Raw genomic sequence first — 22,666 nt, 5'->3', positions numbered from 1 at the left:
TAAAGACTGTATAACTCCCAAGTATACACAACTTCTTAGCACATACTGATGGAAGCACTGCTTCTATGTTTCTTCTCAAAATACTTGCATGTCAGATTAATGTACAGCAGCTTGTCCAATTTTGTGCATACCACAGCTGCCAAGAATAACAGTATTTTTCTAAGAACTCTCAATTTCAGTACATTCATGTGCAGCATGCAAAGCTTTTTCTTGTCTGGACTATCTCCTGCTGACCAAGTTTCCTGCACCATAAGCCCCTGCACTTCAGCAGAACAACCTTCCACTGGAGATATTGAATCCAACACTGATATCTCAGGACTATATAAAAATAAGTGCCTTTCTACCCTAAAATGGTGACACAGATGACTTTGTATAAAAGTGCTGGGTTTTTCCACAAAAATGCCATTCTGATTTTTGTAGTATTAATATCCTCATGTAAGAGCCCAGAAATCCAATATAGATTCTTTCTCTTTCAGATCAGAAAATCCCTGGAACAAATTGTTCTCTTTAAATATTGGGACTCCTTGGCAATTTTCTGTGGGTGCTTCCTGTCACAGGTATGGGTTGAGCTGATCATCTGAAAAAAATATTGGCACACCGGGAACAAAAGGAATGAACTTTAATGAACTTTAATCCCGTAACTGCTAAAAATTACAATATGATTCCACAAGTCTGCTGAAAAGTCTCAAAAAGGAGAAAGTTTATTGTTCAAAAATAGGTACACACATTTTTTAAACAGAAATTCTGCTTAGAAGTCAAAGAAATCTCTCTCTAGGGGAGTCTGAATGTTATTTCCCCTTAAGTTTCTGGAACTGATAACAGCCCTGTTGCTGGTGGCCAAACTATTATACTGCTAAGACTGCAGTGCCTAGTTTGCTAAGTTTGCTCATGAGTCTTTATCACATTTCTCCTGTGCATGTTTACTGATACCAAAAAAGCACTCTAAAGGGTTAAAGAAACAGATGTTACCTTTGCAGTAGTCATGCTGATTCCTTTTCAGAAGGGCTTGCCCTTGTATATGCTTACTAATTCTAGCTTAAATAACGCTAATAATGCGTTATTTAATTCTAGCTTAAATAACGCATTCAGTCAATTTCCCTGGAACAGACATCAAACTAACTGGCTTGTAACTTCCTGTATTCCTGGCACACCCATAACCCTTTAAAAAAATTGGTGTTACTCTGATCATTCTCTAGTCACCCAACACAGAGGCTGATCTTAGGGGATTGCACATTTTTGTGGGAAGGTCAGCAATTTCATACTTGAGCACTTTAACAATTCTAGGATGGCTACAAGCAGATCTTGGTGCTTTATTACTTTCAGTTTGTCAATAAGGTTGAGAATGCCAGTTTTTATCACTATCATCTACCTAACTTGCTCAAACTCTGTTTCTGAAAAGAGTTCAGAAGTTCTGTCCTATATCCTCTCTAGTGAAGACAAGTCAACAAGAATTCATTCAGCTTCTCTGCAATCTCCTTATCCTCCTTTATCACTCCTTTAATCCCATTATCATCTAATGATCCAGCTGCCTCTCTAGCTGATTTTCTGCTTCTGATATATTTCAGTATATTGTTGTCCTTGACGGTGTTAGCAATATGCTCCTCAGAATGTTTTGCCTCTTTTGTCATCTGCTTGCATTTCTCTTGTGCAAACTTTGTTCCTTTTTGTTTTCCTCATTTGGGCAAAAGTTCTATTTTCTAAAGGAAGCTTTCCCCCCCTCTAACAGCTTTCTTGATACTGCTTGTTAACCAAGCCTGATAACCTGCTGGACTTTATGTTATTTTTCCTAACTTGAGGTATACATTCTCTCTGAACTTTTTTTATTGTGGTTTTGAATAATCTCCAAAGGCTTTGAGGGTTTTGCTCCTCTTGACTCTCCCTTTGTAATTCCTCTTTACCAATTCCCACATTTTTTGGAATTTACCTTTTTTGAAGTCAAATATGACTGTGTTAGACCGTTTATTTTGGTAGTCCTACACTTAAATATTTATTAAATATGATAGCACTGTTGTCTTGGTTTTCAACCAGTTCAAACACATATCTGTACTACATTCAGGGCAACTCCACCTAGGATTAAATCCAAGATTGCTTCTGTTCTGGTTGGTTCCATGCCCACCAGTTCTAGGGCACAGCCAATTAGGACATAAAGAAATGGAATGTGTTCGCCAGAACTGAAAAATCCAATCAATGGAGTAGTTGAAGCCACCCTTTATTATACTTCCTCATTTTGAGGCCTTCCTGATTTCATTTTCCATCTAAAGATCACCCTGAGCATTCTAGTCTAGGGGATGATACCCCGTTTGTAAGACTAAATTAATCTTAAGGCTAGGTAATGTCATCCATTGCTTCTGTAGAAAAGTCTGTACTTTTAGGTTTTCAAGTGTCATGGGCCCTATGCTCTCTTTGACCTACAGAGCAACACCTTCTTTAGTACACCCTTCCCTGCTCTTCTCATAGCATTTATATCCAGAAATTACCATATCCTACTGGGTCTCCTCTTCCCTCCTTGTTTCCATAATACCCACTATTTCTAGGTTCTCCTTCAAAACCAGACACCTCAACGCTTCTGTTTTGGCTCAGAGGCTTCTAGAATTTGCACAGGAACACCTATACATGGTCCCCCACTCTAGATATCTTTGGGGTGTGCAAATTCTGGTTTGGCACTTAGGCCTCTCACTGTCCAGCTATTGTCTTTCAAAATGAGTTGTGGCCAATTTCCTCCCCCTGTATTTGGGCAATCAGAAACTTTTTCTTCTTTATCCCTTAGGGATAATGTCACCCAAGCCAAGTACTTCCCATCTTCTGTTGACTTTCCTCCAGGATGCAGTTTAAAAGTTGCTGTGCCACCTTTTTAATGTGCCAGCAGGCTGCTTCTATTCTGGTTAAAGAGGAGCCCGTCCCTTTGGTAGAGGTCCAGCTTTTCCCAACATGTTTTCCAGTTCCTAACAAACTTGATCTCTTCCTCCCTATTCCACTATCTCAGCTATGCAATGAGACTACAGCTTTGCATGCCTAGCTGGTATAGAACAGGTAGCATTTCAGAAAAAGCCACCTTGATGGTCTTGGAGTTCAACCTTCTATCTGGCAACCTAAATGTCCAGGACATCACAACTACATTTCCCGATGTCACTGATACCAACATGGACCATAACCACTGACTCTACTCTAACCCTAACCCTAATGAAGATAGTGAGTGATATCTGAAACCTTTACACTCATCAAAACCCCATTCGTCAATTTGTCTAATGACTGAATCTCCCACTACAATCCAAAAATCCTCTGCCCTCTCTCATTGTGAGAGAATATTGCTTGTCATCCAAGGAAAAGGTCCTTTCTTTGAATGATGCCCTTCCCCAAGACTCCCACTTTCCATGTAAAACTGTTGCTGAACTCACATGGATGAACAGAACCCCTTGCTAAGCGTGAGTATAGCTCTGAATAGTGGAAACAAACAGCAGGCAAAGGTTGTTGGCATCTCTAAACGGAGCATGGCTCTTCGCATGTTCTTAAAATATGACTGAGTTTGCATGCTTCACACATCAACAACGTTTGTATAAATATGTATATGCATATACCATGAATAATGATTGCTGACATTTGTCTGTAGACATTAGCACTGATTTTTTTTCTTTTTAAAACCATGGGAGAATTGCCATGTACTCCCCCCACCCCCATCTCCCCTTTAAATCACATACAGTAGCCAGCCCAGGTGGCCTTCATCTTAGCCGTGTGAGATCTAAGGAGGGTGTTGCAGCTGTTTCCAGCTTACTGTCATCTTAATCATTATTGTACGTGTCTTCCTCCTCCACTTCATGCATTAAGAGTTTCCATCACTGTCTAACAAATCTTTTGCAGTAAGCAGCATGTAATAATTGCCAGGGGAGCTCTCTTGGTTGCTCCATACTGACCCCATGGTTATAAGGTCACCTGGTCAACTGGAGTATTTATTTTAATATAGATGGGAGAACTAGGCCTGACATTCCTGCTTAATCATGCTAATCACTGCAGGGAAAAACTCAAGGTTGGAAGTGGCTTGGGAAGGCTTTATATTTGGTTTCTCCATTAAACTGGGGGTCATGCTGTTATCTGTGTGTCCGAAAACTTTCCATCATCATCACCTGTTGGAAATAGGCATGTTTGCTTTTCAGTTTTTGTGATTATCATTTCTATGCTGTACTGCAGACCAACTGAAAAGTAATTTGGACTGCCAGTTAAATAGATTTAGTTACGGGATAAACACATTGTTTGGCAGGTCTGATGATGTCAATAGGGACATCATCAATGCAGTAAGAAAGTGTTAGTTGGGTGAGGCCACATCTTCAACTGATCTGCCATACAATCAATCTACAAAATTATGGTTACCAGTTCCTTTTGTGGAAATCATGATTGAGAGAACTGGCCTTTACACAATAAGGAACGCATACATCCAAGCTCTTTGGTATGGGTGTGAACAAACAAATGAGGGTATGTGCACTACAACAAGAAGAGACAAGCAGCACAATGGACGTAAGGCTACAACAAACACAGCCAAGCCCTAAATGCTTTTCTGTGTGCTGCAATTACTTTGCTACATCTCACCATGCTTAAATCTGCAATGAGCTGCATGACTGGATGCTGTCTAGGAATGAAACTGCACACTAATAGTCTTTCCAGACAATCACATTATTACAGCTGTGTTGCAGTCCAGATGTTTTTCTTAAGCTTGCACTTCTGGTGAAGGGATAACACTTTTCCTCCAGTCTTAAAAAGGAGTCATGTTCTGAGAATAATGTGATTCTCCACACAGTTTCAGGAACACCAGTCTTACTGGTAAAACTATCGATTCAGTCTTATTTATTTTATGTTATTTATTTAGTATTAACATATTCTCTGCCTATTTTCTGCCTTTGCACACATTAATTAAGAAAGATATTCTGGATTTTTTTTTTTTTGGTTCAAGGGTAAAAATATTCTAAGTTGCTACTTGCAAGATGGAATACCACAACTGTGCTGCTCTGCCACTATACAAACGATTGACCTATAAACAAGATTTCAGTAGGTTCCCTTTTGAACAACTCTGACTGTTTAATTAATCTTCAAGCCATTAACCATTAATTTAAAATGCCACTTATGAAATCTTCATTTTGCACATTATCAGCTGGTTTGCAAAAGCTATCCATGAGCAGAGGTGTAATGATCTCCCTTTCCCATTCTTACAGCTTACCAATCTCATAGTCAATTTTGGCTTCTTAATTATCCATACACATATTAGTATTTAAAATTAAATGGCAGATTTAAAATAAATTAATGTGTGTCCGTCCGCATGTATGCACACACAGAGTGAACATTCATATTACCCAACTGCCTGTTAAAGAAAACTTAATTTTAGTTAAGGGATATTGTGAAATTGTGCACAGAATGAATATAGTATAAAAAGAAAAAAAAATGGGAGTGGGGTAGGAATGAAAAGAAGTTATGTTTGTTTGTGCTTTTAGAAACATTATCCTCTGGCCAGCAATGAATATGAAGAACCCTTAAGGATACTGCTTAGGCATAAGTGCAATGGCTGAATTCAGACATTCTATCACATGGTACCATGTTTATATTCTTTTTGGTGGCAGGTTAAAACCTTTTTAATTGTTATTTTAAACACTAATTTTAATGTTTAACAGTCACTTTTATTTAACTTATATTTTGGTTGTTATTTATTATGTTAAGATTGTTGTTTTATTGTGGTTTAATGATTGTAAGCCGTCCTGAGATGCTATGCATAAGGGTCAGCATAAAAAAGTTTTAAATAAATAAATATAATATGTCCAGGATGCCTGGCTAGCCAGCCGGCCGGCCTGCCTGCCTTTCTTTCTTTGAAAATGTACAAAGCGCACCTTAATCCCCAAAAGGACGTCGGGGCAGTGTACAGGATATTACTTAAAAACAATGCAATATATTATGGATGCGCAGGGGGTCACTGAATGCTGCCTTTCGTTTCCCATTTCCTACTGACCCCATTGCACACATAGGGCCAATTGTTTGCACAAGAGAGATTTAATGCTTTCTATAGGAAGCCCTGAAATGAGTGCTATGAGTGACTCATTTCTGGGCTGGGACAGGTCAGAGAAGCTTCCTTATGCAAGTTCTGTTAGTTTCTGGCTGCTCCCAAAGTTGCTGATCTCCCCTGAGCAAGTTGCGGACCTTGCGTGCAGCACAGAATTGGTGGGAGTGCAAGAGGATTGCAATGACAGCTGAACTCTGTTGCAGATTGTTACATGCGAACCATCACTGCCGGTTAAGTTCTGAATCTCAGATGGTGCGTTTGGAGCAGAACTATGGTTAGCTAAAACTATGATCTGATGCATGAATGGAGTCAAAGTATGGCACGGTTAATGTGTTTTATTTTAATTAGCATAGTTCTGGTCATATGCATATGGACCCCATGCATAACCACACCGACACATTTCCTACTCATGCTTTTGCCTATACCAGCAGAGGCAGGAAAAAGCTGTGGTAAGAGGCCTTTTCAGTTTGCCAAGCCCATTGCAAAAATCTGAAATGACAGGGAGCTACACCATGGTGGAATATCTCATTTGTCAATGGAAACCTGAATGTGAACATACAGTGCAGAATGCCTCTACTGCCCTTCATACGTTGGCTTTTGCTCACTTTCTCTAAACAAGTATTGATCTCCACATTGAGAAAGATGCCCATGAAGCGGCCCTGAGATGAAGACCATAAAGAACTTTGGCAACTCAGGTACTGAAGCAGTGTAATTGATCCCATACATTTGTATCACCACTTTCCATCAATGAACAACTTCTGCTCATTAAGAGACAGCCAAACCTATCCTACCTAACCCATAAAACAACCTGTTGCCAGCAGGGAGGGCTGTGTGTGCTACAGAGAGTGTGTGACAGAGAAACATGAGTTCATATATAACAAGATAAGCAGATCCCACTCAAATCACCTTGTGCATTAAGGAGGAAGTAAGGAAAAGGGGGCACAGAAGCCAAAGCCTTGCCATGGCTCATCCTTGATAACGTAAAACAAGGCGCAGGATCCATGGGCCACAAATGGCTCTGGGCTGCAGGTACTGCAAATTCTACACCCTTATCAGTTGAGCTGTAGGGAAAGAGAGCAGAAAGGAGCCTTCAGAAAGAGCAAAGAAAGGAAATTCTCTCTTGCATTTGTGGAGAAATCACTGATCAGAGATAACAGCAGTTAAAAGATTTATTTAAACTTTAAATGCCCTGCTGGGTATTTCACCTTAGAATGTTTTCACATTTCAGAATTAATTATGCTTTCAAAACCTTGACCTAAATAGGCTGACAAGCTGGCACTCATTGGAAGGGTTATCAGGATAGCTTGGCTTCATATCCTCCCTTCTGCAGCCCCCACACTCCAAAATCTGTCTGTGACTTCTTTTTGGAATCAGGGTCAAATGCATGCGACTGAATGGGTGTTCAACCAATATGACTATTCACAGATTTTCACGCTCTTCACCTGATATTTGAGGACATTTTGCATTTGTCGATCAATTCCCAAATACCCCCCTGAAAAAAACAAACATGTATTTTCCTTTAATGGAAATTCCTTATTCCAGTTTAAGTACTTGGTCAACATTCGTAGCTGCCTTATACTGAACTGTATGGTAGGTCCATACAGCTCAGGGGTAAACATATAAGGCAATCTGCAAAATCTTTCTGGGCAATACCACAAAATGGATGCCATGGGAGGCGTGACAAAAGACAGGCAGCTGGCTCAAATTACTGAAGTCAAGGCAGAGTCACGACACTAAGCAACTCCTTTGCAATCATAGCTTTCAGAACATGCAGAAACTTATTCCACAGCAATTCTGGTAAGCAAATGTGTTAAATTAAAAGAAGCACTGGGAGAGGTAAGGCACTTTGGTGGGTGCCAAGATTACCATGTGGTCTACCCTTGACCCAGCCTAATACTAACTATGTTGACAAGCAATATCTCTCCTAGGTCTGCATTTTACAGTTTGGGCAGGTTTCCTGAGTGCCTTTTCGCTGAAGATGTCTGCGGATAAACTTGAACCTTCTGTACACAAAGGACTCTACCACCAGCCTGTGCCTCCCCTTGCAACTCCACACTGCTGCTTTCAAAGAGTGTGAAGAAAGGCATAACTAGAAGACATATAACAACCACTCAAAGTTTTTAGCCAAGATATTTGTGTAGATTTAACAGCCTGTGTGTCTACTTTCAATTACAAACCCTGGAAGCCCACTGAAATAAAGATGACCAGTGCTTAGGGCTGGTGGCATCCATCAGAACTATTACATGCCCATGCTGTAAGCGTTCAACAGGACAGGCTGATCCTGTACCATTGAATAAAAGGTTTTAGCCCTTGTATTTGGGATTCCTTCTTACCCTTTGAAGTACTGAGAGGTTCCTAATTATTGGGATAGACTTGAGACAAACAAGAAGTAGGACATGAAAATGGGGCACTTTGTAGAGTTATGGCTAATTGTATATCAGTATTAGGTGCACTGATTAAGCCACAGGGATCTTTTACTATAAGCAGCCTCATAATTTCATAAAATCATTAAAGGGATGATAATACATTCTTCATAAGGGGAAAAAGTGACTGCTAGGTTCAGTGCATGAGTTTTAATTCAATTCTCTAGGGAAATGGGCCATGACAGGAATTCTAAAACTCAGATGAGATCATCTAGGTTTTGTTTGTTGAAACTAAAGGAAAAAAAAAATGAAAAACTTGGTGGGGAGAAACCCAACTCATTTAAGTTCTCAGGTCATCACATTTTGTGTCACAGATTGTGAGTCAGAGGTGGGGAAACATGCATTAACCTGAAATAAAATTAAGTGTGATAAAATAACACAAAGCATAATTAAGACTGAAAGAAAAGACTGGAGAAACCACTGCATAACAAACTAGGTGTTAACACAGTGAGCTGTTTCAATGGAATGCTTTGACTAATAGGTCATTGCCATATTCTTCATCCAGGTGGACAAAGCAGGTTTCATACCCAACCTTCTGAGGAAGAAACATGAACAAAACTGCTGCCGTTTGCAGGATACTATAAGGAGCTCATTTTGGTGGCTATCTCTACAAGTGATGGGCTCATCTTCCCTTTCCCCTACATTCCATTTTTTTAAACTCTCGAATTCTTTCCCCCAGATGTGGAAAACACTGAGAAATTTGGTAAATTCTTATTAAAACTAAACAGAAACATCATTTCTACATGTCTCCATGCAGTAAGCCACAGTCAGTGGACATTCAATGATGAGTCTCCCCAAGCCAGTGGAAAGCTTTTCATTTGGAGGATTGCAGTGGTATGAAGGAATCCTCTGGTTGGTATGGTGAAGCTGGTATACAGACAGGTGTCACACCAGCAATTGAATGTGGCCTAGATGTAGCAGCTATTGAATGGATGCCATTCTTCTATAATAGGATAGTGGCCATGTATAGAGGCATTAAAGTCTGAGGGGGAAAAACAAAGAAAAAAAGGAGGGAGGTGACCAAAAATGGAGAAAGAAGGGAGTTTTGGGGAACAAATGTGGGGAAGGGGATAGTTTTTCCCTCAGTTCTTCTTCAAGCTTTCAGATTTCTGTCTTGTATATTACCTGTACTTTTATTCTCTCAGAATAAAAAACAGATAACTCTCCCTTTCTTGCAGCTTCCTTTATTTTTAGTGGAAACATCCACTGAGGTCTTCAGGCCATCATACAAATGCAATACTAGCAGTGTGGTGCAGTGGTTAAGAGCATGGGACTGGGACTCAGACGACCTGGGTTCTAGTCCCCGCTCAGCCATGGAGCCAACTGGGTGACTTTGGGCCAGTCACAGACTCTCAGCCCAACCTACCTCACAGGGTTGTTGTTGTGGGGATAAGATGGAGGAGATGTAAGCTGCCTCGAGTCCTTTGTAGGAAAAAGGCAGGATACAAATCAAAAATAAATAAATACTACACTATATTATATTATACCATATTATAATTACATATATAGCCCACCTTTTTTCTTCCAATGAAATCAAGGTGGCTTCCATTATCTTTCTGCTCTCTATTTTATTCTCTCAGTAAGCTAGGTTAAGCTCAGAGTCAGTGCCTGGCCCAAAGTGACCCAGCGAGCTTCATGGGTAAGCAGAAAGTAGAACTCAGGTCTCCCCAGTCCTAGTCCCACTACACATCCTAGTTCTCCAGTCTTCTTATGAAGCTCCACTGACTGTCTCAAGACCACCTAGAAGATTGTTGTCCTGAACCAGCGAGTTGCCATAGGTGGGCCCAAGCAACAGTGAGCATTAGATGTCGGACTGGCGGTAAACAGAGCCCTGCGGTTCGAAGCACAAAATTCTTCTAGAAAGCAGTGGCCTGATAAGCCCTGACTTATTACCTTCATGATATGCTTTTTTATATCCTAATTCAGGATCCTAACTCAGCCTCTGGAGTTGCCTCACAAGTATTGTACAACATAGCAGTAAAACTTCTTCACTTGCAAGTGCTAATTTAAAATGGTAGGCTGGAAACATAGCCCTATTTTGGTGATCAAAGCATCTTTTAATTATAATTCTTGCCTCTAAAATGCCTAATCTACATAACAATCCAAGGACCTGGGTTCATATAAAACACACACATCCTTATTTATAAGTAAGTGAATGCTACTGGAACTGGGATTAACATTTGGTGGCAATATCTAATTTAATGATAATGGCAATAGAAATTTTTATTTCACATTACGTTAGCCTTGGAAAATGACAGATCAACCCTAATACTTACATTTCAATTTCTTTCTAATTTCTCTGTAAAATACATAAAAGGATTTCTAAACTGGTTGAATTGGCTTAGTTTACAGAACTGTAAAGCATTTTTCCAATTCTTGCTTAAAGATACTGACTGTGTTCATATGACAAGGCAACCCGTAGGAGAAACAAGCCAAGTTGCCTGAACTTAAGACAGCTTCTTATAGGGCTGTTTGTTAGGGAGCGACAAGCCACCCTGACAAACCATGACTTGTTCTGGGGGTTCTTTGATCCATGATAGGCTGCTATGTCATCCAAACCCAGCAGAGCAATTTCAACCAGCTCAAGAGCAGCAGCAAAAACTTCTTCATGCTCTTTGCAATCTTATCCATGCTGTTGTCATATGCACAGTCCCATAAATATGCATGAAAGTTTTTATGGTATTTCAAACTTTTTGTTTGTCCTTCACAGTTGTGGAAGAGTGCTCTCACAGCTTCCCTATGTATGTGGCCTTACCTACTCAATGTCCCTGACTGTTTTAGCTGTCAAAGACTTACAGATTGACAAAGTAAGACTGTACAATTACTAAATTGTGAACAATTGACAGCTATCACTTTCTTAGCTGTGAATTGGAAAGCATCACCAAAGGAAAAGCAGCAGAGTAATTGCCTCAAAAGGGGTGGGCTACAGATCTTCCCCTTAGCAGTACAATACTCTTGATTTCTAGTGTTGAAGTGCCAGTTCTCACTACCCTCCAGTTTTTTATAGTTTCCTGAGCCTCCAGCTAGTGCAGAAAAGGGAGATTGCTTCCTTTTTCTGCAGATTCTTTATTGGACACATTATTGAAGTTCTATGACAGCTGTCAAAATCTCTGAGAAGTGGCTGAAGTGAATGGGGCTATTATGGGGGGCACATGCACTATCTGATCTGACCCATTTTGTCATATCTAAGATGTTTTCTTTTAAATCTTTCTGGGAAAAGTGCATATTTTCAAACAGTGAAATATATACTGATCAGGAAAGAAAAGAAATATATGCAGATTTCAAGGTTGGAAAATACATAAAAGATAAATAACTACAGATTTCAAGGGTGGGGAATAAATGGCGGGGAAATATAATGTGAATTTTCTCTCTATTTACTTCCCAGCCAGAAAAATTTGGTACATTTCTCAAGACATTTGCGTTTTGCAAATTTCCCAGAGAGTTTTAAAAAAGAAATTCTAAGAGGTGGCAAAATGGGATGGATTAAATGAAAGACTGAGGATAAAGGAGAGGAAAACAACTCATGGTTAGCCTGAACATTTGATTAGTCTGATCATCATGGGTTGAGCTCCAAAGAACCTACACTGAGGAGCTCATTTGTAGAATGGGGTTTTGTGTCATGCAAATTTGTCTGCTGCCAATGTGAAGGGTCTGTATCCATTCCATTAATTAATTTTAAAATGTAGTATCTGGCATTTCAAACATTTAAGAAAGCAGATTTCATTTCTTATGCGCACACTCTTCACAAATGCACTTCAGGGGAAAAAAACAAATGGCAATTAACATCTAAACCCAATCAAATCAGGACAAAAGCATAATAATCAACCCAAATTCACATCCTCGGCAACAAAACTTGTAATTTTTACTGATCAGAGATTACTATAGGCCTGATAGGATAAATAAAGGCGGCAGTGATCAGGCTTGTCCTGAAGAGGGCGACCCTGAACCCAGAGATAGCCGCCAACTGTAGGCTGGCGGCTAAGATACCGTTTTTGGGCAAGGTGCTCAAGTGGGTGGTGGCTGGGCAACTCCAGGTGCTTTTAGAGGAAACCGACCATCTAGACCCATTTCAGTCTGGCTTCAGGACTGTGAACTGAAACTGACTTGGTTGCCTTGTATGATGACCCGTGCAGGGAGAGGAACACGGGAGTGTGTCCCTGTTGGTTCCCCTTGACCTCTCAGCGGCTTTCAATATCATCAGCCATGGTATCCTTCTGGATAGGCTGGCCGGGTAGGAGGCACTGCTTGGCAGTGGTTCCTCTCCTACCTGACTGGCCAATTCCAGAAGGATGTGCTGGGGGATTGCGGCTCTACAGCATGGCAGTTATGCCTTGCAATTCTGCAGGGTTCCATTTTATCCCCCATGCAGTTCAACATCTACATGAAACTGCTGGAAGAGGTCATCCAAGGGTTTGGGCTGTGGAAATATCAGTATGCTGATGACACCCAGCTCTACCTCTCTTTTACATCCAATCCAGGTGAGGCAGTGGCTGTCCTTAACTGGTGCCTGGCTGGGGTAATGGGCTGGATGAGGGCCAATAAACTGAGGCTTAATCGAGACAAGGTCCTGTTCAAGGGTTCAGCTTTCCAGGTAGGTGATTTCAGCCCTGTTCTGGATGGGGCTCCACTCCCTCCTAAAGAATAGGGTGTACAGTTTGGGAGTGGTTTGGACTCTCTTGTGGCAGCAGTGGCGAGGAGTGCTTTTCTTCAGCTCTGGCTGATCTACCAACTGTGCCCTTACCTGGATGAGAGGTGCCTAGCAACAGTGATTCATGCTCTGGTAACCTCCCGGTTGGATTCCTGTAATGTGCTCTACGTGGGGCTGCCCTTGAAGACAGTCTGGATACTTCAGTTGGTTCAGAACAGAACTGCCAGGATGTTAATGGGGCCTGACATTTTATTCACATAAAATGCCGGTCCACTACCATCTACACTGGCTGCCAAATGAAGTTGTTGCCAATTGCAGCACCCCAAAACACCCCAAAAGTAGTTGGCCAGAGGGAAGCCACATAGTAAGAACACCAGAGTTATACTGACTCAGAAGGGAGTGGGGATGAAAACAAAAAGAACTTTGTGTAACCCACAGCTAACATGCTAGCCTGACCTCGAGTACAGTAGTCAAAGGGACAGCGGAAACCAGTTCTAGCCACCATGAAAGTTGCAAATGTGCAGGGAGAAAGAACATGGCAAGCCTGTGTGAATCTCAAGCAGATAAGAAATAGACATGGGAAATGTCTGGTCCTTGACAGAAGAAAAGACTCTTTGAAGTTAACAGCACTAGGGGTGTGGCTACATTGATGTATTGATGCATTAGATGTGTATTAGGTGACCTAACTGCTTACCTAGGGTATAAAACGCATGTACCGGGTGCAAATTTTGAGGAACTGCTTTGGGCTGAATGTCCCCTTTCATCTCCCTTTATTCTATAGTGCACTAGAATAAAGCTGGTTTTGGCTCTAAGTCTCGTCTCAGGCTCCTTTTGACTCAGGTCTGGGGTCCACCCGGGTTTGCCCTAGCTGTTGATTGGTTGAATTCGATAACAAAGTCCGGGCCCAATTTAAGGTGCTGGTTATGACCTATGAAGCCCTAAATGACCTGGGTCCTAGATAACTCCTTCCCTATGTGCCTTCTTGCCCCTTAAGATCAGAGGCAGATGACCTTCTCTGGTAGCCCTCCTTGAAGGAGATTAGGAGGGTGGTTACCCAGAGAAGGGCCTTCTCTGTGGTGGTTCCCAATTATGGAATACGCTCCTCAAAGAGGTTTGGCTGGCGCCAATGCTTTATTCCATGGATCTCAAACTATAGCCCACGGGTTGGATCCGGCCTGCCGTGCCCATTTATCCAGCCTGCCATAGCTCGCCATGTGTGTGCGCATGTGGCGAGGTGCTGGCTTGCTCGCAAGGAGATCGTTTTGGACTCTCTCGGAGAAAAGGATCTCCTGGCAAGGTGCTGGCTTGCTCACAAGCCAGAGCCTTGCCAGGAGATCCTTTTCTCCAAGTGAGGGGGAGATTGTTGTGGCCTCGCTCGGAGAAAAGGATCTCCATGCAAGCAAGCCACCGCTGGGTGCATGCATGGCGCAGCGCCAGGAAAAGGATCTCTGCGCACGTATGCCCCTGCCTTTATGTGCACGCGCATGCGCACACAACCTCCCTGCCCCGGCCTGTGCCTCCCACCCACACCGCCTTGGCAGCCCGCACCCATCCCTGGCACCTTTCAACCAGCCCCCTATTCAAAAAGTTTGAGGACCTCTGCTTTATCCCTTTTGGTGCCAGGTGAAAATATTTTTATTTTCCCATTATTTTAATGTTTAACAAGTTTTAAGGTGTCTTTTATTGATTGGAAGTTTTGGATGTTGTGCTCTATTTTATTTTGTGTTGTTTTTACTGTAAAACTGTCCTAAGACACTTGTAGTAGATGGTATATAAAAGCTATAAATAAATAAATAAGGAAGGAAGGTTTGAACCTTTCATAAAAAGACAAACTTTCACTTGGGGTGCAGCTGTATGTCACAGATTCAGTCAACAACCTTACAAATTTATTGATTTACTTTATGACATTTCTGCGTCACTGCATAATGAAGTTTTCTGGGGGCTTAGAATGAACAAAGATAAAGCAATTTAAAGACAAAACAGAACATAAAACCATACTACCAGAAGCAACATAAAATGTAATAACCAAAAACAAAAAAAACCTCACAGTACCTCAAAAAATTAAGCACCGAGATATTAAAGCTGAAAGGTCCACTTTACATGAGTTATTTAAATGGCCTGGGTAAAATCTTGCTCTTGTGTGGAAACGACCACAGGGATACCCACCTCTTTCATGGCAAATTACATTTGTCAGGTAATTTTTGACCTAGTTTGCTAAAAAGCTTAACTCTGCAACATGGAACACTGGAGACAGGAAGGACATTGACCACATGTAAAGCTTCACGGTGACTGGGTATCACAATGGTTGGGTATAAAGAGATTTGGAGAGTTATTCCTTCAAGAACAACCCTCCCTCTGGTGCTCCTGCTCCAAAAAGGGAGAGAAACTGGGCATGTCTGTTTCCCAACAATAAAATCTTTCTAGACATCTTTAGTAACAGTGACCCATTTTAATCTCTTTTAAAGATGTGCTATTTACTTTTGTATTAAGAATTGCATTCTAAGTTTATGTATTTGCATCTATACTGCAGAAGTAAGTGGCAGGGTTGACTGCTGAGTTATACAAGGCCCAGTACGTTAACACTTCTGTTACATTCCACTGTACGTCTTGCTTACACTTTTCTGCATTCAAGTTCCCTAACGTAGCTTACACGTAGAAAACCTTGTGCAGCACTGTATTTCTTCCTACTTTCCAATGCCAGCTTTCTTTTGGTGGTTCTTTGACTGTGCCTAAGAGCATGTGCTTCGTTTTTTAACGTATACAGAAAAATATTTATTTCCGTATTGCTTAATGCTACCAACCTGGACGCTTGACAGTAAGGATTAAAAATGGCTCCTTCCTCCCTACTTGGTTATTGGAAAGACCCTGAAAGGCAATCTGTCTTGTGAAGCCACACTTTACAGTCTGCATAAAAGTGCCACGATTCTCAGTCCTCCCTCCAACTTAATTGAAAGCGCATAATGTCACACAACAGGGGAAATGTAAACTGTAAGCACACACAGTAAATCACTGCACAAGCAACCAGCTTTGCAGCGAATGGGCACCAAATGATTATGGGGGCCAAAAAGCAATTTGAACACACAAATACTTTCAGGTTGCAGAACAGCAACTTATTCAGAGCAGAGAGAGAGAGAGAGAGAGAGAGAGAGAGAGAGAGAGAGAGAGAGAGAGGATGCAAGGTACTTAGTAGTACTAGAATTGGATTTGAGGCAGGTCAATTCAGTCAATTTGTGAAATAGGAGCCTTTTTATAATGATTTCGATTTTATCATGACCTTGAATAGAAAGACTGCTACTGATGCAAATGTAGATTAAATGCATGGTTTCCTTTTAAGCAAATATAAACCTATGATCAGTAAAAATCACATGGCTGACCCTTCTGAATGAAATTACAGAAGACCTTAACCAAAGTTAGTAGTAAGATTCTCTCTTAACATGAAAAAAAAAAATTGATTTAGGAATTAAGGAACGTAGCTTCTTAACATCCCAATCATGATTCTGGTATATTTCCCAACCAGGCCCAAGTTCTCTACACGCTTACAGAATACCACTGCTTGTGCAGTTGTACACATTGTGCAGCGCTACCAAGAGTGTTCACTAGTCATTGACATGCTCCTGCACTAAGTCTTAGAGGCAGGCCAGCCACCAAAAACCCCAGACTTCAAAATGCAATGCAGGAGCTCTACCATTTTGTTATGACTGTTATATTTATGAATGCATTCACTGGTTCCCATGCTTTGATCTTTACCTCTCAACAGGAGCATGCTGATGGGGTGGCTTGTTTATCCGTGCATACAGTCCTTCCAAGTGGTCCCTGTTGACAGGTGCTGGAGGGTTATCACACCCAAACGTTTCTGCAACAGGTGGAGAAGATGGCTGATAGGCACTGACCCCTGGATATATTTCTCGGAAGTGATTCACTCGTGCATAATTTGGGTCTGTCTCATCATCATCAATATCAGGGGGTGGACCCCCAGCACCAGTGGAATATTCTGCAAGTGCTCTGGTCTGCTTCTGCCGTAGCTCCTGATGCTTTGCCCCAATCCTAGAAACAAAACAACCAATACTAGCTTAACTTAGAGGTATTATTTTAATACCTCTGCAGTTGTGAGCTCCCTTCACAAAAGAGCTTAGGGTTAGTCTGTATTAAACAAAGAACAATGGACATAAACAAAACAAAGGCCAGTTAAAATTTTAGGGAATATTCAATGCTTTATCATCATGCTCTAGGACTGCACAGGATATATCAAGCAAGCAGGTCAATCACAAATCCAGCATGATTCACAAGCGCTAAGTACTTGGTCTACACACAGACTTTTGCACACTGGTGGCTCATGTGCTCATATATAACCATAATTTGCACAAGCATGCAAGACATTGAAAATTATGAAAAGGGGTCCTTTACAGCAGCTCATAGATGCCTGTTAAATAATTCTATCTCTTTAACAGCTCAATTAACCAACAATGTTATCATTGGTAGTTTCTCCATATGTTCCCTCATCCCCAAGATTTTGCTGCATATACTCATTTGAGAAATACAATGATATGAGAACACAAGCGCAGAGCTTAGTTGTCTGAAAAGTCAAAGCACAGGCACAAAGTATTGGGGGGAGGTTTAGCATCCCCACCCCCCATTTAAACGGGGAGACATAATACCTTATTATACAGGAGCGAGGGACAGAGTAAGACAGTGAAGAAATGAATAGAAGCCTGACAGAGATGAATTGGTACATATAAGTGAATTAAAGACTATTACTGGCAGTACTCCACTGTGATAAAGCTTTAAGTGGTATTACAAAATGCTGCGGCTAATCAGTGCCATTGTGTAATCTGTTGGGAATAGGAACAGTAAAGCACACCCAGGTATAATTTCAAACCTAGCCAAATTCAGATGATTCAACATTTGCTTTGCAACTGAAAACTTTAAACAAGGCACTATTAATAATACGAAACTTAATGTTCAGCTGCCTCACTCCATAATTAAAGCCACAGAAAAGATCACAGCAACAAGATGAGCTTCGTATATAGAGAGCAGAGAATGAAAAGCAAGAGGGGGATTAAAGCACAGGAAAGCTGCCAATTAAAAAGTCAGGATTTACCCACCATTATTAAATTCTGAAGCAAAGAAGACGTTCCTGGAAGCAAATGGGTAGAGAGGATGTATAAAAGAATGGCAAGAGAATAATACATGTTGTTACACCATCACCTTTTGTAACTGGAAAACATTAAGAACAGTAAAGTAGCAGCTGAATGACAAATTAGAACAAAAATGGCCTTCAGTAGCAGTGCAGGAAAATAACTAAAACAGAAAGATGCCTCACATAAGGGAAAAGACAAGGAATGAAGACTGCAAGGTTTAAACTTGCAACTGTGAAATGTGCTTATAAAATTATTATTTGGAGGGGTCTACTAAGAATGAAAGTGAAATCACAGGGCCTATGTGTGTAGCTTTACATGTATAGCTAAAAATGAATGTGTGGATGTAAATGAGGTGTTTGTAACCCATGACTGGTTGCAGCTCTCTGGTGTATGTGCATTGAGCAACTTCGCTTGACTACTGTGTAAAAGGCTAGAGTCCAAATGGCAATATGTGACGCATGTAGTTTCTTACTGGTGCTAGAAAACTGGAGATGAGAGTCACTTCTGTAGATGCAGTGTAAGTCCAGCATCTCTGAGATTCACAGGTAGTGGTCCAACAAGATTGGCTTTGCTTACTCAGCCATTATGTGCTAGGGCTGCTGACCCCTCTCCTCCCGATCTGTTCCATACCAGCTGATACACAGTCTCCTCTGCAGCACATCCCCAGCAGTAGGTCAAAGGGCTTGCTAAAGCCGGTCTCATCTGAATACACCAAAGTACCCTTCCCATCTCCAGGGTTCCAGCAATGCATGGCCGCACAGAACTTTCTCGGTCAGAGAGCCCTTCTCCCATTCCTTCACTGTTCCGCAAACCGCAGCGTACTTCTGAGGACCACAATGTGTTTGGATAAGAGAATCACTGCAGTGCATATGGAGACAAGTGTCTACCTGATCAAGACTGAGCTGTCTACAGGTGGATAAATGTAACATTCAACAAGAGAGGCTGGTCGCATAAAGAAATGGTGAGTTAAAGAATCTCTAGTCGGTGTAGGTGTGACCATGCAACCACATCCCACAACATTATATGAACACAACAGCTTTGAAGAAGGGAATGAAAAGCGTGTGGAAGGCAGAATGAGACTGGGTTGCAACATCACATGGTCCCTTCTTGCAGTTCCGTCTGGTTCAAAGCTAGGTACTGAACCGGTTAAAGACGGAACCCTAATAAATCCTAAATATGATTAAGTCCAGTGTTGATAGAAGGGTAGATGGGATTCACTGCAAAACAGATTAGGTTGGAGATCACCCCCCACCCCCAACCTATCCCAAATTTTAGAAGAGTGAGGGAGAAGAGTCACTCTTTAGACTTCAGTAATCCCCAGGCAAACAAAAATAGGATTATACCATGGCTTGGAGATCACCGATGATGATGGTGGTGGTGGTGGTGGTGGTGGAGGAGGAGGATTTCCTTTTATTTCTAGAATGTAACAATTCCTAGCACACAAGTAATTAATGAACTGATTAAAAAAGAAGAGCAAGAGACTTAATCCTCCGAGGGTTCCTGAAAGCAAGATGAAAGAAAGATCACATAGCAGAGGGGGAAAGGAGGCCCACCCTAGCCATTCATTGCCTTGATGGAACAAATGCATAGATGTATAAGTGAAATTTTTAAACCTGATCAGTCTTTGTCAACAAAAACAATCCTTCCTGTGAGAGTGCAGTTTATGGATTCCACTGTAAGGGAATGCCTCCTGCATGGCAGAAAGTGAGATGGATTTCCATTACAAATGAAGCTAAAAACATCAATACAGAAAGAGATTTCAGAGGGGAGGATGGAAAGGGCAGCTGAACTGCTGTGCTCATATTCCTTCTTTTACATGTAGAGTATATACTTTCAGGAGGAATTGTTAAGCAAGAGAATAAGAGAATAAGACAAAGGCAGTGGCTTTGTTAAAAATTATATTAGCTAGTTAGTTAGCGATCATCCGTTTCTGACTGGTTCTGCTTTCTGCCATCAGAATTTTGCATAGCAACTGGACAGCACAAAGTGCTTGCAGGGATACCTGACTGCCTAAGGTAGGAGAGCCAGGTGCACAGTTAGTTACCAGTGTCCTGACTTCACTGAGATCAGTAGAATGCGGTACTGCAACTTAAATCATGTGAGAATCTCACTTAGCCATTTTATGTAACCTTTCACCTTATGTTTCTGTGCTTGTGAGCTCTGAGGCAAATTAGAAATTTCCCTACTTATATTAAAAATTTGTATCGTGCTGAAATCCACAGGTCTGAAATCTATATACTAGGTTAATTTCCAAAACAAAAAGACAAGCTTCTAGCTGCTTAACAGTGAAAAAAAATGTCATATTTGACAAATGTGGTAGGGAATATCAAGGTAGTTGGACACATTCACAAAAATGATCAGAAATCACTGACTTTTTAAAATAATCTGCAAGACTTCTTGAGGGATGTGATATCTTATAAAAATATTGTAATATATAATTAATTTTCTTCCCAATTGGTTCAAATGTGATCTTATTGGAAAATAATAAAATTACAGATCTACCTATCATGACTGAACAACTAAGCACTAAGAGAGGAATTCTTTCTGATTGTCCCATGGCACTTAATTTTGCACCTTGTACCATCAAAGAGGCCAATTTTACATAGTCAGACAGGATATTTTGTAAACACCCCATGCCATCTTGCAGATTGCTAAGCAGAAACTGTTCTTTAACCTTCAAGAACTGCCCTTATTCAAATCTATGATGCAACAGTTCTGGTCACCATACCTAGAAAGAACTATCATAGAGTTGGAAAAAGTGTAGAAAAGGGCAACTAAAATGATCAAGGGGCTGGAGTAATGCCCCCTCAAGAAAGATTTGACCAGCTGGGATTCTTTAGCTTGAAAAAAGGAAAGTGCAGGGAAATAGATTATAGGTGTACAAAATTAGGTATGGTGCAGCAAAAGTACATAGTGAGACTATTATTTCCTCTCCCTCTCCATACTGGAAACGAGGCTCACTCAATGAAGCTGACTGATGAGAGATTCAAGACAGATAAAAGCACATAGTTAAATGAGAGAATTCACTTCCAGAAGATGTAGTGATGGCCACCAACCTGGATGGCTTTAAAAAAAGACTGGACAAGTTCAGAGAAGATGGACTATTAATGGATGCTAGTCTTGATGGCTCTCTGCTATGTGTGAACAAACTGATGGACAAGAATGGTCCGATCCAGCAGGGTTCTGCTTCTTTGCTAACCATTCTTTAAGAAGTTCATTCGCCAACACTTTATTCTAGAGTTGGAATACTAATAAAGATTTCTCCAAGAGTCAGCAGCTGGGAACACCCCACCCCAACCTTAAGAGAACCCCAGGCCTTCTCTATGCAACTGTGTGCAACGCACACCACACACAGGACCTGCTGTTTTGTTTGCAGAGACTATCCAATTTGATTTGATAACAGTAAGCTGCTTACCTGCGTAGCTCAGTATATGGTATCTGAATGACCTGGAAATCTGTGAGCAATCTGGTTTAGGGGTGGGAATCCTCAGCTCACCCCTCCAGACTAGTGGCCTGCTTTCTCTCTGCCCTAAGTCCACCTTGTGCAGAGTGCTCAGGTGAGTCTGCAAGGCCAGCTTGCACACCTACGACTTCCTGCCCTCATGTCTCCTGGGCAAGCAGAGTTCTGCTTCCACACATGTGACTTGCAGTCAGCATAAAGCCTTGCAAAAGGATTATGAACTTTGCATATCTTGTGCTAAGGAGCCATCAGAGTTCCCAAGCATTTGATATTGGCTGAGCTTGCTTCCTGGCCATGACCGAGCATGGGAAAGGAGTGCCACCAGCACAGGAAAGCAGGATTCCTGCCCAATCCCTAGAATGAACCCACCTGGAAAAGCCATGGGCTGCTTTAGAGGTATGAGACATGGCAACTCAGGACCAGGATCAGCATCCTGCTTCAGCGACAGCCACTTACTAATCAGCATCACACCATATTTGCATGTACGTATGAGCATTTTCAGAGCTTTGATGAAATCCCATCTGCACCATGTGTGCCATGTGAGCTGGGGTTTATTCTTCCTCCTGCTCCTCTGCCCGCCCGCCCTTTCATCCCCTACAACAGTTCAAATCCAAATGTAGCTATTACACCACAAATGCACTCATATGTCTGACTGGTTCATTTATACTTTTGTGTTAGCTTTGTCACCAGGGAAATTGCTAGCTGAAGAGATTAGATAACTTCCCAGTTGTTGCTATGAGAAAGTGTCTGTTGGCTTGAAGTGCAGGTTTGTTGCTTTCTTCAATAGAATAGCCTATTATTAACATCATAAACAGAGCTTATTCAAAGGAGCACCGACAAAAATAAATAAATCGAACATTCAGAATTTCTCTTTCATTTAAAAGAGAAATCAAGATTCTAGCCTTTATATCTACAAATAAATACAGAATGTAAGTCAGTGATGTTTACTGAGAACCCAGATGC

The 22,666-nt window shown here is 41.3% G+C and overlaps 1 protein-coding gene across 6 annotated transcripts in view; it reads right to left on the bottom strand.

The window, feature by feature from the left end:
* Positions 1-22,666, bottom strand: part of PARD3B (par-3 family cell polarity regulator beta) — a 648,538-nt gene that overhangs the window by 149,414 nt on the left and 476,458 nt on the right. For all 6 annotated transcript variants that reach the window (XM_044431728.1, XM_044431729.1, XM_044431731.1 and 3 more), the window contains one exon: positions 16,853-17,149. In XM_044431728.1, the coding sequence (XP_044287663.1) occupies positions 16,853-17,149 (297 nt within the window). The remainder of the gene's footprint in view (positions 1-16,852; positions 17,150-22,666) is intronic.

The sequence above is a fragment of the Varanus komodoensis genome, unplaced genomic scaffold (assembly GCF_004798865.1).
Source record: "Varanus komodoensis strain SLA01 unplaced genomic scaffold, ASM479886v1 scaffold23, whole genome shotgun sequence".
Taxonomy (NCBI): Eukaryota; Metazoa; Chordata; class Lepidosauria; order Squamata; family Varanidae; genus Varanus; species Varanus komodoensis.
Note: the sequence above shows the minus strand (reverse complement) of the source record. Positions and strands in the feature narration are given on the sequence as shown.